This window comes from Pseudophryne corroboree, chromosome 2 (genome assembly GCF_028390025.1).
Source record: "Pseudophryne corroboree isolate aPseCor3 chromosome 2, aPseCor3.hap2, whole genome shotgun sequence".
NCBI classification, from domain to species: Eukaryota; Metazoa; Chordata; class Amphibia; order Anura; family Myobatrachidae; genus Pseudophryne; species Pseudophryne corroboree.
The window spans coordinates 452,680,404-452,696,819 of NC_086445.1; the positions used below are offsets into that span (position 1 = coordinate 452,680,404).

At 48.7% G+C, this 16,416-nt stretch overlaps 1 protein-coding gene across 6 annotated transcripts in view; it reads left to right on the forward strand.

Annotated features, from left to right (window-relative positions):
• RCC1L (RCC1 like) overlaps window positions 1-16,416 on the forward strand; it is a 157,231-nt gene that overhangs the window by 111,484 nt on the left and 29,331 nt on the right. For all 6 annotated transcript variants that reach the window (XM_063953734.1, XM_063953733.1, XM_063953737.1 and 3 more), the window contains one exon: window positions 14,755-14,806. In XM_063953734.1, the coding sequence (XP_063809804.1) occupies window positions 14,755-14,806 (52 nt within the window). The remainder of the gene's footprint in view (window positions 1-14,754; window positions 14,807-16,416) is intronic.

Consider the following 16,416-nt stretch of genomic DNA (forward strand, 5'->3'; position numbering starts at 1 on the left):
TCACGGCAGTCGCCCATGTGAACAGACAGGGCGGCACAAGAAGCAGGAGTGCAATGGCAGAAGCTGCAAGGATTCTTCGCTGGGCAGAGAATCATGTGATAGCACTGTCAGCAGTGTTCATCCCGGGAGTGGACAACTGGGAAGCAGACTTCCTCAGCAGACACGATCTTCACCCGGGAGAGTGGGGACTTCATCCAGAAGTCTTCCACATGCTGGTAACCCGTTGGGAAAGACCAATGGTGGACATGATGGCGTCTCGCCTCAACAAAAAACTGGACAGGTATTGCGCCAGGTCAAGAGATCCGCAGGCAATAGCTGTGGACGCGCTGGTAACGCCTTGGGTGTACCAGTCGGTGTATGTGTTTCCTCCTCTGCCTCTCATACCAAAAGTATTGAGAATTATACGGCAAAGAGGCGTAAGAACGATACTAGTGGTTCCGGATTGGCCAAGAAGGACTTGGTACCCGGAACTTCAAGAGATGATCACGGAAGATCCGTGGCCTCTACCTCTAAGGAGGGACTTGCTTCAGCAGGGTCCCTGTCTGTTTCAAGACTTACCGCGGCTGCGTTTGACGGCATGGCGGTTGAACGCCGGATCCTAAAGGAAAAAGGCATGCCGGAAGAAGTCATTCCTACTTTGATTAAAGCAAGGAAGGAAGTAACCGTGCAACATTATCACCGAATTTGGCGAAAATATGTTGCGTGGTGCGAAGATCGGAGTGCTCCGACGGAGGAATTTCAACTGGGTCGATTCCTACATTTCCTGCAATCAGGATTGTCAATGGGTCTCAAATTGGGATCTATTAAGGTTCAAATTTCGGCCCTGTCGATTTTCTTTCAAAAAGAATTGGCTTCAGTCCCTGAAGTCCAGACCTTTGTTAAGGGAGTGCTGCATATACAGCCTCCTGTGGTGCCTCCAGTGGCACCGTGGGATCTCAATGTGGTTTTGGATTTCCTAAAATCTCATTGGTTTGAACCACTAAAAAAGGTGGATTTGAAATATCTCACATGGAAAGTGACCATGCTTCTAGCCCTGGCTTCTGCCAGGAGAGTGTCAGAATTGGCAGCTTTATCTTACAAAAGCCCATATCTGATTTTCCATTCGGACAGGGCAGAACTGCGGACTCGTCCGCATTTTCTCCCTAAGGTGGTGTCAGCATTTCATCTGAACCAGCCTATTGTAGTGCCTGCGGCTACAAGTGACTTGGAGGACTCCAAGTTACTGGACGTTGTCAGAGCATTAAAAATATATATTGCAAGGACAGCTGGAGTCAGAAAATCTGACTCGTTGTTTATATTGTATGCACCCAACAAGATGGGTGCTCCGGCGTCTAAGCAGACGATTGCTCGTTGGATCTGTAGCACAATCCAACTTGCACATTCTGTGGCAGGCCTGCCACAGCCTAAATCTGTAAAGGCCCACTCCACAAGGAAGGTGGGCTCATCTTGGGCGGCTGCCCGAGGGGTCTCGGCATTACAACTTTGCCGAGCAGCTACGTGGTCAGGGGAGAACACGTTTGTAAAATTTTACAAATTTGATACTCTGGCTAAGGAGGACCTGGAGTTCTCTCATTCGGTGCTGCAGAGTCATCCGCACTCTCCCGCCCGTTTGGGAGCTTTGGTATAATCCCCATGGTCCTTTCAGGAACCCCAGCATCCACTAGGACGATAGAGAAAATAAGATTTTACTTACCGATAAATCTATTTCTCGGAGTCCGTAGTGGATGCTGGGCGCCCATCCCAAGTGCGGATTATCTGCATAAATTGTACATAGTTATTGTTAACTAATTCGGGTTATTGTTGAAGGAAGCCATCTTTCAGAGGCTCCGCTGTTATCATACTGTTAACTGGGTTTAGATCACAAGTTGTACGGTGTGATTGGTGTGGCTGGTATGAGTCTTACCCGGTATTCAAAATCCTCCCTTATTGTGTACGCTCGTCCGGGCACAGTACCTAACTGGAGTCTGGAGGAGGGTCATGGGGGGAGGAGCCAGTGCACACCACCTGATCGGAAAAAGCTTTACTTTTTGTGCCCTGTCTCCTGCGGAGCCGCTATTCCCATGGTCCTTTCAGGAACCCCAGCATCCACTACGGACTCCGAGAAATAGATTTATCGGTAAGTAAAATCTTATTTTTAAACCTACCGGTAAATCTTTTTCTCGTAGTCCGTAGAGGATGCTGGGCGCCCGTCCCAAGTGCGGACTACTTCTGCAAGACTTGTATATAGTTATTGCTTAAATAAGGGTTATGTTATAGTCTCATCGGTCTTGGACTGATGCACAGTTTCTCTAACTGAGGTCTGGAGGAGGGGCATAGAGGGAGGAGCCAGTGCACACCAGATCTAAAGTCTTTCTTAAAGTGCCCATGTCTCTTGCGGAGCCCGTCTATCCCCATGGTCCTTACGGAGTCCCCAGCATCCTCTACGGACTACGAGAAAAAGATTTAACGGTAGGTTTAAAATCTTATTTTCTCTAACGTCCTAGAGGATGCTGGGGACTCCGTAAGGACCATGGGGAATAGACGGGCTCCGCAGGAGATAGGGCACTTTAAGAAAGCTTTGGATTCTGGGTGTGCACTGGCTCCTCCCTCTATGTCCCTCCTCCAGACCTCAGTTTTACACTGTGCCCAGAGGATGAAGGGCGCACTGCAGAGAGCTCTCTTGAGTTCTTTGCTACAGAAAGTATTTTTGTTTGGATTTTTACTTTTTTCACAGAGAGCACTGCTGGCAACAGGCTCCCTGCATCGAGGGACTGAGGAGAGAGGGGCAGACCTACTTAACTGATAGGATCTGTTTCCTCGGCTACTGGACACCATTAGCTTCAGAGGGGGTGAACACAGGTTCGTCCTGGGCGTCCACCCCCGGAGCCACGCCGCCGTTCTCCTCAAAGAGCCAGAAGAACAGAAGCAAGAAGACGTCTCAGGCGGCAGAGGCCTTCAGCTTCACAGAGGTAACGCACAGCACTGCAGCTGTGCGTCATTGCTCCACATCACCTCACACACTCCGGTCACTGTATGGGTGCAGGGCGCAGGGGGGGCGCCCTTGGCAGCAATAATAACACCTCTTAGATGGCAAATAGGTATATACATGTACAGCTGGGCACTGTACATGTATATAATTGAGCCCCCGCCATTTTACACGATTTTGAGCGGGACAGAAGCCCGCCGCCGAGGGGGCGGGGCTTCTCCCTCAGCACTCACCAGCGCCATTTCTCTCTCCACAGAACGCTGAGAGGAAGCTCCCCAGACTCTCCCCTGCTTACACACGGAGAAGGGAGTTTAAAAAGAGAGGGGGGGGCACATAATTGGCGGATAAAGTATAATACAGCGCTGCTGGGGAAAAGCATTCTGTGTTGGTCTCCAGGTTGTTGCGCTGGGGTGTTGGCTGGCATACTCTCTCTCTGTCTCTCCAAAGGGCCTTTCAGGGGATACTGTCTTCAGAAAAAGTTTCCCTGGGTGTGTGCAGTGTGTCGGTACGTGTGTGTCGACATGTTTGATGAGGAAGGCTCGCTTAATGTGAAGGGGGAGTGCTTGAATGTCAGATCGCCGTCGGCAACGCCGACACCGGACTGGGTGGCTATGCTGAATGTCTTGAATGCAAATGTAAATCTCCTGCATAAAAGATTAGACAAAGCTGAAGCTAGGGATCAGTCAGGTAGCCAGTCCATGCCTGTCCCTGTGGTGCCAGGACCTTCAGGGTCTCAAAAGCGCCCCATATCCCAGGTCGCTGATACAGATACCGACACAGATACTGACTCTAGTGTCGACTATGAGGATGCAAAATTACAGCCGAAGGTGGCAAAAGGTATTAGGTACATGATTATTGCCATAAAAGAGGTTTTGCATATCACGGAGGAGCCCCCTGTCCCTGACACGAGGGTTCACATGTATAAAGGGAAAAAGCCTGAGGTCACGTTTCCGTCCTCATTTGAGCTAAGCGAATTATGCGAAAAGGCTTGGGAATCTCCGGATAGGAGACTCCATGTTCCCAAAAGGATTCTCATGGCGTATCCTTTTCCACAGAAGGATCGGATACGATGGGAATCTGCGCATAAAGTAGACAAGGCGCTGACACGCTTATCCAAGAAGGTAGCACTGCCTTCTCCGGATACTGCTTCCCTCAAGGATCCTGCTGATCGCAAGCAGGAAATTACCATGAAGCACATTTACACACATTCAGGAACTATAGTTAGGCCGGCCATGGCGTCGGCCTGGGTTTGTAGTGCTGTCGTGGCATGGGCAGACTCCTTATCTACGGAGATGGACACCTTAGATAGGGATACCATTCTAATGACCATGGAGCATATCAGAGATGCTGCCTTGTATATGAGGGATACTCAGAGAGACATTTGTTTACTAAGCTCTAGAATAAACGCTCTGTCTATTTCTGCTAGGCGGCTCTTGTGGACCCGACAGTGGACGGGAGACGCCGACTCAAAGCGGCATATGGAGTCATTGCCTTACAAGGGGGAGGAGTTGTTTGGAGAAGGCCTCTCGGACCTAGTCTCTACTGCTACGGTCGGTAAATCGAATTTTTTACCTTATGTTCCCCCGCAGCATTCTAAGAAGGTACCACATTATCAAATGCAGTCCTTTCATTCCAATAAAAACAAGAAGGTACGAGGATCGTCCTTCGTTGCCAGAGGTAAAGGCAAGGGAAAAAAGCTGCACTCAGCCAGTTCCCAGGAGCAGAAGTCCTCCCCTACTTCCGCAAAGTCCACAGCATGACGCTGGGGCTTTCCGGGGGGGGTCAGATCAAGTGGGGGCACGTCTTCGTCTTTTCAGCCACGTCTGGGTTCAATCACAGGTGGATCCCTGGGCAATAGAGATAGTTTCCCAGAGATACAGACTGGAATTCGAAGACATGCCCCCTCGCCGGGTTTTCAAATCGGCTCTGTCGGCTTCCCCGTCAGAGAGGGAGCTAGTGTTAGCGGCAATTCACAAATTGTACATTCAACAGGTGATAATCAAGGTTCCTCATCTCCAGCAAGGAGAGGGTTATTATTCATCCCTGTTTGTGGTACCGAAACCGGACGGTTCGGTCAGACCCATTCTAAATCTAAAATCCCTGAACCTGTACTTGAAGAGGTTCAAGTTCAAAATGGAATCGCTCAGAATGGTCATCGCCAGCCTGGAGGGAGGGGATTGGATGGTGTCCCTGGACATAAAGGATGCGTACCTTCATGTTCCGATTTTCCCCCCTCACCAGGCGTTTCTGAGATTTGCAGTACAGGATTGTCACTACCAATTTCAGACGTTGCCGTTTGGTCTGTCCACGGCCCCGAGAATTTTCACCAAGGTAATGGCGGAAATGATGTTGCTCCTGCGCAAGCAGGGAGTCACAATTATCCCGTACTTGGACGATCTCCTTATAAAGGCGAGATCTCGGGAGAAGTTGCTGGACAGCGTGTCTCTGTCCGTGAAGACGTTGCAGATGCACGGCTGGATTCTCAATTTACCGAAATCCCAGCTAGTACCTGCAACGCGTCTGACCTTTTTGGGCCTGATTCTAGACATAGACCAAAAAAGAGTTTTTCTTCCGGTGGAGAAGGCTCAGGAGCTCGCTCATAGCCCTGGTCAGGAACCTTTTAAAGCCAAAAAAGGTTTCGGTGCATCATTGCACAAAGGTTCTGGGGAAGATGGTGGCTTCATACAAGGCCATCCCCTTCGGCAGGTTCCATGCGAGGACTTTCCAATGGGACCTATTGGACAAATGGGCCGGGCCCCATCTACAGATGCAGAAACGGATCACCCTGTCTCCCAGGGCCAGGGTATCTCTCCTGGGGTGGCTGCACAGTGCTCACCTCCTAGAGGGTCGCAGGTTCGGCATTCAGGACTGGATCCTGGTGACCACCGACGCGAGCCTCCGAGGTTGGGGGGCTGTCGCACTGGGAAGAAATTTCCAAGGTCTCTGGTCAAGCCTAGAGACTTGTCTCCACATCAATGTCCTGGAGTTAAGAGCCATTTACAACGCCCTACGCCAGGTGGAGGAGTGGCTTCAGAACAAACCGGTTCTGATTCAGTCGGACAATATCACGGCAGTGGCTTATGTAAACCGCCAAGGCGGCACAAGGAGCAGAGTGGCCATGGCAGAGGCGACCAGGATTCTGCGCTGGGCGGAAGGCCATGTAAGCGCACTATCAGCAGTGTTCATCCCGGGGGTGGACAACTGGGAGGCGGACTTCCTCAGCAGGCACGACCTGCATCCGGGAGAGTGGGGACTTCATCAAGAAGTCTTCACACAGATCGTGGATCGGTGGGGACTGCCTCAAATAGACATGATGGCGTCCCGTCTCAACAAAAAGCTAAAGAGGTATTGCGCCAGGTCAAGAGACCCTCAGGCGGTAGCGGTAGACGCTCTGGTGACACCATGGGTGTTCAGATCGGTCTATGTGTTTCCTCCTCTGCCTCTCATACCCAAGGTGTTGAGATTAATAAGACTAAGAAGGGTCAGAACAATTCTCATTGTTCCAGATTGGCCAAGGAGGACTTGATATCCGGATCTGCAAGAGTTGCTCACAGAAGATCCGTGGCCTCTTCCTCTAAGGCAGGACCTGCTGCAGCAGGGGCCCTGTCTGTTCCAAGACTCACCGCGGCTGCGTTTGACGGCATGGCGGTTGAACGCCGGATCCTAGCTGAAAAACGGATTCTGGAGGAGGTCATTCCTACCCTGATCAAGGCTAGGAAGGATGTGACATCAAAACATTATCACCGTATATGGCGGAAATATGTTTCTTGGTGTGAGGCCAGAGCTGCTCCTACGGAGGAGTTCCATTTGGGCCGTCTGCTTCACTTCCTTCAAACGGGAGTGAATTTAGGCCTAAAATTAGGGTCCATAAAGGTCCAAATTTCGGCTTTATCCATTTTCTTTCAAAAAGAATTGGCTTCTCTTCCTGAAGTACAGACTTTTGTGAAGGGAGTGCTGCATATTCAGCCTCCCTTTGTACCTCCGGCGGCGCCTTGGGATCTTAACGTGGTATTAAGTTTCCTCAAGTCACCTTGGTTTGAACCACTCAAAACAGTGGAGTTGAAATACCTCACTTGGAAAGTGGTCATATTGTTGGCCTTAGCTTCTGCAAGGCGTGTTTCGGAATTAGCGGCTTTATCATATAAAAGCCCATACCTGATTTTTCACGTGGATAGGGCAGAGTTGAGGACTCGTCCTCAATTTCTGCCCAAGGTGGTCTCATCTTTTCATATGAACCAACCTATTGTCGTGCCTGTGGCTACACGGGACTTGGAGGACTCCGAGTCCCTGGATGTGGTCAGGGCTTTGAAGATTTACATGACCAGAACAGCTAGGATCAGGAAGACTGAAGCTCTGTTTGTTCTGTATGCGGCCAACAAGGTTGGCGCTCCTGCTTCAAAGCAGACAATTGCTCGCTGGATCTGTAACACGATTCAGCAGGCGCATTCTACGGCAGGATTGCCATTGCCTAAATCGGTTAAGGCCCATTCCACTAGGAAGGTGGGCTCTTCTTGGGCGGCTGCCCGAAGGGTCTCGGCTCTACAACTGTGCCGAGCTGCTACTTGGTCGGGTTCAAACTCCTTTGAAAAGTTCTGTAAGTTTGATACCCTGGCTGAGGAGGACCTCCTGTTTGCTCAATCGGTGCTGCAGAGTCATCCGCACACTCCCGCCCATTTGGGAGCTTTGGTATAATCCCCATAGTCCTTACGGAGTCCCCAGCATCCTCTAGGACGTTAGAGAAAATAAGATTTTAAACCTACCGGTAAATCTTTTTCTCGTAGTCCGTAGAGGATGCTGGGCGCCCGTCCCAAGTGCGGACTTCTTCTGCAAGACTTGTATATAGTTATTGCTTACATAAGGGTTATGTTATAGTTGGTCGGTCTTGAACCGAGGCTATGCTACTTGTTCATACTGTTAACTGGGTAGTTTATCACAAGTTATATGGTGTGATTGGTGTGGCTGGTATGAATCTCGCTCTTAGGTTACATAAATCCTTTCCTATTACAGTTCATATCCTCTGGGCACAGTTTCTCTAACTGAGGTCTGGAGGAGGGACATAGAGGGAGGAGCCAGTGCACACCCAGAATCCAAAGCTTTCTTAAAGTGCCCTATCTCCTGCGGAGCCTGTCTATTCCCCATGGTCCTTACGGAGTCCCCAGCATCCTCTACGGACTACGAGAAATAGATTTACCGGTAAGTAAAATCCTATTTTTTTGAGTGGGATTCATTGAGAAACAATCTAACAATTTAACAATCTATAAATGTTAAAGAGTTTCCTTACAACAAAGCCTTTGTTCTTGGTGATGTGACATCCCTTTGCATGTTCCCGAGACTTACACTAATGCAACATTTCATGTTTTCCTTCCCATTATGCTGTTCTGACGGCGCTTTGCAGACATCACCCACATTTTAATATCCCCCTTAAAGTGTTTTTGATATGTGTGGGCACTTGTTTTACATTTTTGACACTTAGCTGTAGCCACTTTGTCTGTGCCTCTGATGGGTATATGAATGCACTTAGAACTTTTAAAGGTTTCCTGCTAAATCACGTTCAAGGTCTGGTGAGTGTTAGGCCAGGCTGAGCAGCCCATCTTATAGTCCGTGTTTAAGAATCATTCACTTGAGGAAAAGTGATGCAATGATAGGTAGTGGGTGGGGAGTCGCAGCTAATTATATAAAAAAAATGCCAACACACTACCATATAATATATTTGCATTCCTTAAACATCTAAGTTATGTTCAAGATGTTTCTTTCCATTTTTATTTTTCTTGATACTGATTTGCAAAACAGTTGAAAACATTGTGTTGCATAATTTCACACTTGGCGTACTAAGCATGCTCTCAATATAACCTCACGTGCTATCAGCAGGAGCATCTGAGTGCTGTCTGTATACTGACAGCCGGCATTCCGTCTGCCAGTATTACCTAGCGGATCCTCATCAGGTCCATTTGTAATGCCATCATTGTTTCATGTTGGCTCTTCGGGGTATATTTACTAAATAGAAGTGGAGGTGGTGTTGCCCATCGAAACCAATCAGATTATTCTTATCATTTTTCTTGCACCTTGTATAAGATAATAGCTTGAATCTGGTTGTTGAGGGCATTTTATTAAATATACCCCTTAGTCTGTAATACCCCTTTCACACCGCAAAAATAACCCGGTATCGACCCGGTATATTACAGAGTCGGCACGGGTCGCTGTGCAGTGTGAAAGGAGCCATGGACGAGTTTTGCCTGACTCGTTAATTCAACCCGTTAATAAAGAAGGGTTATTCCCGGGTCAGGTGCAGTGTCAACGGGTTGCCAGGTCAATGTGACCCGGGACCCGTTGACTGCATAGGGAGAGGCAGCGCGTAGATGATGTCATCTCCCAATGCCGCACCTGGCCCCAATGCTGGCTCCGTCCCCGCCCCCGGATGGCAACTCCAGCCAAACTCGTACATGTTTTTTTTAAAGCCGCAAACCTTTACAACGCAAAACAAGGTTTTGCTTTGTAAACGTTTGCTGCTTTAAAAAAAATGTACGAGTTCGGCAGGTGTCTCAGAGCTCCGGACGTCTCGCAAGCCATTACATCCATCCCATGTCTTTGTTGGATCAGAAGAAAATAAAAGGTGTTATCCGGAATGGTGAGAACTAGCAGGATCTTGCAAATGCATGAGTTTATTAACCAACCACTTTCTGTGACTGTTTCTTAACTTTAGTACATTTTACAATGGTTAGATGTTAAGCTCTGGAGTTTTTGTCCACACATTGTACTTCTCCCTTTGTAATTTGTTTGTTAAGCTCAATTTATTTTAAAAGACTAAATATGCAAAATATGCATTTCTCTAGCATCCATAAGGGATATTGGGGGAATCTAGTATGATGGGTATAGATGGGGCCCAAAGGAGCCAGTGCACTTTAACTTTCTTCAACTGGGTGTGCTGGATCCTCCCCTCTATGCCCCCTCCCACAGGCAGTTTAGTAGAAAAAAGATCCCTCGAGAGAGGATGCACATCTCTGAACCTCCAAGAGCTTTTTCTCAGTTTCTTTAAAATCTTTGTTATTTTTGGTATGCTGTTTGGGCAACAGCATGCCTGCACCGTGGGAGTTAGGGAGGGATGAGGGGGGAGGAGACGGGTCACCGGCCTTGCGTGGTGTCAGAGCCGCTTCCCCGCTGCAGGACCACCATCCTGAGAGGGTATTGTACAGCGGGGCACTGCACCTTAGCGGTCACAATCGCAGCTTGCTGTGCACCCCTAACATTGGCTGAAGGTTACGACAGTAGTGAGTACAAACCGAGGGCTCCGCTAGGGGGGTCCCCCGGTTCTTGGTGCGGCAAAAACGCAGGGTCGGCATATGGGACCCTCTTGGGGGGTCCCATTATAGCCCCCTGTGTACACTGGCTAGCGGTTGTGAAAACAGGTATTGGGGGGACATATTTTCTCAGCCCTCTGCAAAATTGTCATAAGACACAGAGCACCTGGCTGAAAGAGGCAGAGGACAGACCCTTTTCCCTGGCTCTGGGCCACATACACGTGGGCTGCCTGCTTACTCTCAGTAACTGATGAAGAGGGACAAAAGGAGGGGGAGGGGCTGGACGCTATTATTGAGGATTCATCTCCTGCACAAGGGCTTGAGCCCCTCATACTTGCTATCAGGGATGTGTTACAACTCGCAGTAGAAGACGATGCAGTAAAGCATTAATTTTTCTACTCACAGAAAAAGGTTAGCGTCACTTTCTCTGATTCTAAAGAATTACATGATATGTTTAAGTTGACCTTGAAAAATCCTGATAAAAATTTCCAGGTGGCCGGACGCTTCTTAACACTTTCCCATTTCTCCTGAAGACAGGAAAAACTGGGAAGATCCCCTGGCTGTTGATGCTGAAGTCTATTCCACAGCAACTGGTATATATCAAAAACTTGTGATAGCAGGTTTCTGGTTGACACATGTTATTCACACCTGGGCGGCCCAGTTCAAGAGGGCCTCGTGGGGATATGTATCTGGTGATTAGGGTTACTCTGATCAAACAACTTCAGGATACTGCATGCGTCCTGTGCCACTCTCTTAAAGAGTTGGGCGCTATTAATGTGAGTACTACTGCCATGGCAGTGTCAGCGCACAGAGCTTTATGGCTGCACCAGTGGACAGCGGATGCAGATTCCAAGCGTAGTGTGGTGTCTCTCGCCTTTGTCAGGGGAGTGACTATTTGGGGTTGAGTTGGTTTTGGGGATTTCCAAAGCTACTGTGGGTAATGCCACATTTCTCCCCTTAGGGGCCTCACCGGCTAGGCGCTCCTACCCATGGCCATCTACTCAGTCCTTTCAGACCGCTGGGTTTCGATCTTGAACCAGTGGCACCTCAAATGCTGCACGAGGCACCAGAGGTAAGGCAAAAAAAGCCAGCAGCTACTGGTTCCCAGGGACAAAGCACTAGTTCAGCTTCCGCTAAGGCCTCAGCATGACTCTACCCGCCCACCCCGAGGTGGGAGCTCGGCTGCGTCACTTCAGCCGCATCTGGGAAAGTTCCTGCCAGGATACTTGGGTACAGGATCTCATTTCTCAGGGCTACAAGCTGGAGTTCGACAGTGCTCCTCCCCACCGATTTTTCAAATCAAGCTTAACAGCTCTGAAGGATACGCGTGTTCCGCTGCAACAGGCCATCCTAAGATTGTTCCAGTGCCACTGCAACAACAGGGAGAGGGTTATTACTCCAACCAGTTGGTGGTACCGGAACCGGGTGGTTCGGTAAGACCCATTTTGAATCTGACATCCTTGAACCCTTACTAAAAGTTTTTGGATTCAAGATGGAATCCTTCGAGCAGTGATTGCAGGTCTGGAAGAACAGGAGTTCATGGTCTTCCTGGGTATCGGGGACGCCTATCTCCATATCCCGATTTGACCACCTTATCAGGCTTACCTGAGGTTTGCCCTGCTTGAACGATCACTACCAGTTCCAGGCGCTACCCTTCGGCCTGTCCACAGCTCCGAATGTGTTCATGAAGGTGATGGCAGAGATGATGTTCCAATCTCCTGATAAAAGCAAGATCCAGGGAGCTTTTATTGCTCCATATAGACCGCACTAGCCAACTTCTGTCATACCATGGGTGGATCCTCCATTTACAGAAGTCCTGCCTGGAGCCAACTCAGCGGCTCCTGTTCCTGGGAATGTTGCTGGATACAGTGACCCAGAAAGTGTTCCTCCCAGAGGACAAAGCGAGAACACTTCAGGAGATGGTCTGATTGGTCCTCCGGCCTACGCGACTATCCATCCATCTTCGCATAAGATTGTTGGGGAAGATGGTAGCCTCATACGAGGCGATACAGTATGGAAGGTTCCATGCCAGAACGTTTCAATTGGATCTCCTGAGCAAGTGGTCCAGATCACATCTTCAGATGCATCGGGATAATACGGCTGTCACCTCAGGCCAGGATTTCCCTCCTGTGGTAGCTGCAGTCCTCCATCCTACTGGAAGGCAGAAGTTTCGGGATTCAGGGTTGGATCCTCCTCATGACGGATGCGAGTCTGAGAGGATGGGGAGCTGTCACCCAGGGGGCTCAGTTCCAGGGCAGGTGGTCAGCCCACGAAGCCCTTCTTCCGATCAACATTCTGGAACATTGGGCGATCTACAATGCCCTGATTCAGGCCTCTCCTCTGCTCAGGGATCACGCAATCCAAGTACAGTCGACAACGCCACGGCAGTAGCGTACATCATTCGACAAGTAGGAACAAAAAGCAGTGTCTGCATCCGAGAGGTGTCAAAGATACTCCTCTGGGCAGAAAGAAATTCAAAAGCACTGTCCGCAAATCTTCATTCCGGGAGTAGACAACTGGGAAGCGGACTTCCTGAGTCGTCACGATCTCCACCATCAGGTGTTTCAGCAGATCATTGACCGGTGGGGCCGCCCACAAATAGACGTGATGGCTTCTCGACTCGACAAGAAGCTACGTTGATATTGCTCACGGACCAGGGACCCTCAGACGAGGGCAGTGGATGCAGTGACGTCGCCTTGGACTTACTGGCTGGTCTACCTGGTTCCTCCAATTCCATTACTCCCAAGGGTGCTAAAGCGAATCAGAAATCAAGGAGTTCAGGCAATTCTGATTGCCCTGGATTGGCCTCGGAGGGCGTGATACGTGGATCTTCTGAACATGTCCGTCCGACACTTGGCCTCTACCACTAAGAAGAGATCTTCTTCAGCAAGGACCGTTCGTCTACCCAGACTTACAGCGACTTTGTTTGACGGCATGGAGGTTGAGCGGAACATCCTAGCTCAGAAGGGCCTTTCCAAAAAGGTTATTGCTACCATGGTTCAGGCCAGGAAACCTGTGATGTCAAAACACTATCATCATATCTGAAGAAGATATGTCTATTGGTGCGAGGAACGCACGTATCCGCCTGCGGAGTTCCACTTGGGACGTTTCCTACATTTCCTGCAGGCTGGTGTGGTTAAGGGCTTGCTTCTGGGTTCCATTACGGTCCAGACTTCAGCTCTCTCAATTTTCTGGCAGAAGAAATTGGCATTATTGCCAGAAGCTCAGACCTTCTTGTAAGGGGTGCTTCACATTCAACCTCTTTTGCACCGCCCACGGCACCCTGTGATTTGAATGTAGTGTTGGAATGTCTACAGTCCTCCTGGTTTAAACCTCTGATGACTTTAGCAGAAAAGTACCTCCGTGGAAGACGGTGGTGTTCTTGGCCCTGGCTTCTGCTAGACTTATCTCAGAATTGGGGGGCCTTATCGCGTAAAAGCCCTTACTTGGTCTTTTATGAGGACAGAGCAGAGCTCAGGATTAGGCAGCAGTTCATGCCGAAGGTAGTCTCTGTGTTCCACTTCAATCAACCTATTGTGGTTCCGTCAAGTTCTGGCACTTCTGCTTCTCCAGAGGCATTGGATGCGGTGCGAGCCTTGATCTATGTCAAGAGAACGGCTCGGATCAGAAAGACAGATTCCTTGTTCGTGCTATATGATGGGCAGAAAAAGGGTTGCCCTGCTTCAAAGCAGTCCATTGCTCATTGGCTTAGACTTACTATCAAACAGGCCTATGTGTCGGCAGCCTTAACTGGTACTCAGTCTCTGAATGCCACTCTACCAGATCGGTGGGTTCTTCCTGGGCGGTTGCCCGTGGAGTCCCAGCCTTGCAACTATGCCGAGCTGCTACCTGGTCAGGGAAGAACACCTTTGTGAAGTTCTACAGGTTTGATACCATGGCCAAAGAGGATTCCCAGTTTGGGCAGGCGGTGATGCAGACGTCTCTGCACATTCCCGCCCGTTCTGGAAGCTTTGGGAGGTCCCCATCGTACTAGATTCCCCCAATATCTCTTATGGATGCTAGAGAAAATAGGATTTAATTACCTACCTGTAAATCCTTTTCTCATAGTCCATAAGGGATATTGGTGCCCACCTCAGTGCGTTGACTTTTCTGCAGGTTATCTCTTCTATGGTTACCTGTTCAGTTGTTGCTGTCTTGTTACCAGCTGCAACTGGTTGTTTTATGTTAGTGGTGTGCTGGTGTGTAAATCTCACCACTCGTTGTTATGTTCCTTCTCTCAAGTACTGTTTGTCCTTTCTCCTTCGGGCACTATTTTAGCTATAACTGCCTGTGGGAGGGGGCATAGAGGGGAGGAGCCAGCACACCCAGTTGAAGAAATTTAAAGTGCACCGGCTCCTTTGGACCCCGTCTATACCCATCGTACTATATTCCTCCAATATCCCTTACGGACTACGAGATAAGCATTTACCGGTAGGTAATTAAAATCCTATTTTAACAGGCTCCTCTTAACTATTTTGTGTCTCTTTCCTCTAGTGAAAGTCAGTTGATTCACAGGGTTCGGAAACTAGAAAGCAGAGTTGTTCAGGTACAGTGATTTTTGGCATGGTGCTGCCACCCAGTACTGCTAATCTGTGATTGATTATATTTATAGAAACTAGTATATAGTACATGAATTTGTGTAAATGAAAACAGCTGCTAGTGCACAACATGGTACATTAATTTCTAGTATCGTGCTTAGATATTATTGTTCATTTACAAGGTGCAATTAAGATGACTAATAATTTATACAATATCGTAGACTTTCAGATATTTTGTATTTTTTATTTTTTTTTAGAAATTATTACTTACGAGAGCTTACAATACATTACTTTTGGAAATAACATTAGAGGAACTAACATTAACCTGACAATTAGCCAATGACTGTCCTACCATATTTAGTCTGCTCTGGATGGCATAATGATAGCACACTGTTAAAAAAAAAATGACATCAAATATGACTGATTCTGTTTATGTCTGGTACAGAGAGATGTATATATTAGACAAATTTTAGTAATTGTGTCTTTGCATGCTCTGTAACACATATGGCCATGCACCCGTACTCTGTAATATATTTCTCTTACGTCCTAGAGAATGATGGGGTCCACTTTAGTACCATGGGGTATAGACTGTTCCGCAGGAGCCTTCGGCACTTTAAGACTTTTCAACAGTGTGAACTGGCTCCTCCCTCTATGCCCCTCTTCCAGACCTCAGTTTAGAAAATGTACCCAGGAGACTGGATGCACACTAGTGGAGCTCTACAGAGCTTTGCTGGAAAAAATACTTTCCTAGGTTTTTTATTTTACAGGGAAGCTGCTGGCAACAGCTTCCCTGCTTCGTGGGACTTAGGGGGGGAAGTAGGAACCAACTTCTCAATTAGGTAATGGTTCCGCTGATAGGACACCATTAGCTCCTGAAGGGTACTGAACACAGCCAAAGCCTGGTCAGCGTTCATTCCCACAGCACTGCCGCTACCCCGTAACAGCCAGAAGTCAGAAGGCTGGTGAGTATATTACCGGAGTCCTGCAGAGAGGGGATCCTCCGGTCATCGTTGGCGGCATACAGGTACGCGGCGGGACGCTGCGCACCATGTCTCTCGGCACAAGGGTGCAGAGCGCGGGGGGGGGGGGCGCTCTGAGGGCATGTTTTAAAACCTTACTCTCACTGGCAAAAAGGGTACATACATGTACAGCCACTGATGTGCCTTCCTCAGCCAGTATAAATGTTACATTGCTGAGGCTGAATCGCGCCATTACAGGGGGGCGGGGTTTCTCCTCAGACTTGCCAGAACACTCACTGGGCGCCATTTTCTCCTGCAGAAACGCCAGTGTGAAGCTCCTGAACGCTGTTTCTCCTCATGACAACGCTGATACAAGTACAGGGTGTTATAGAAGTGGAGTGTTCATTATAATTAGGTCTGTGGGCCTATTATTGGTATATGCGCTGTAAGTGGGTAATATTTCCACAATTCACATATAAGGCACAGTGTGTGGACTGGCAAATCCCTCTGTGTCTCTGATAGACTTTGGTGTGGGTCTGTCCCCAATAGCTCCCCTGTGTGATAGGGTGTGTGTGTGTGTGTGTGTGTGTGTGTGTGTGTGTGTACAAGTGTGTAACATGTCAGACATGGGAGGGTTCTTCCCAGGAAGAACCCATTTT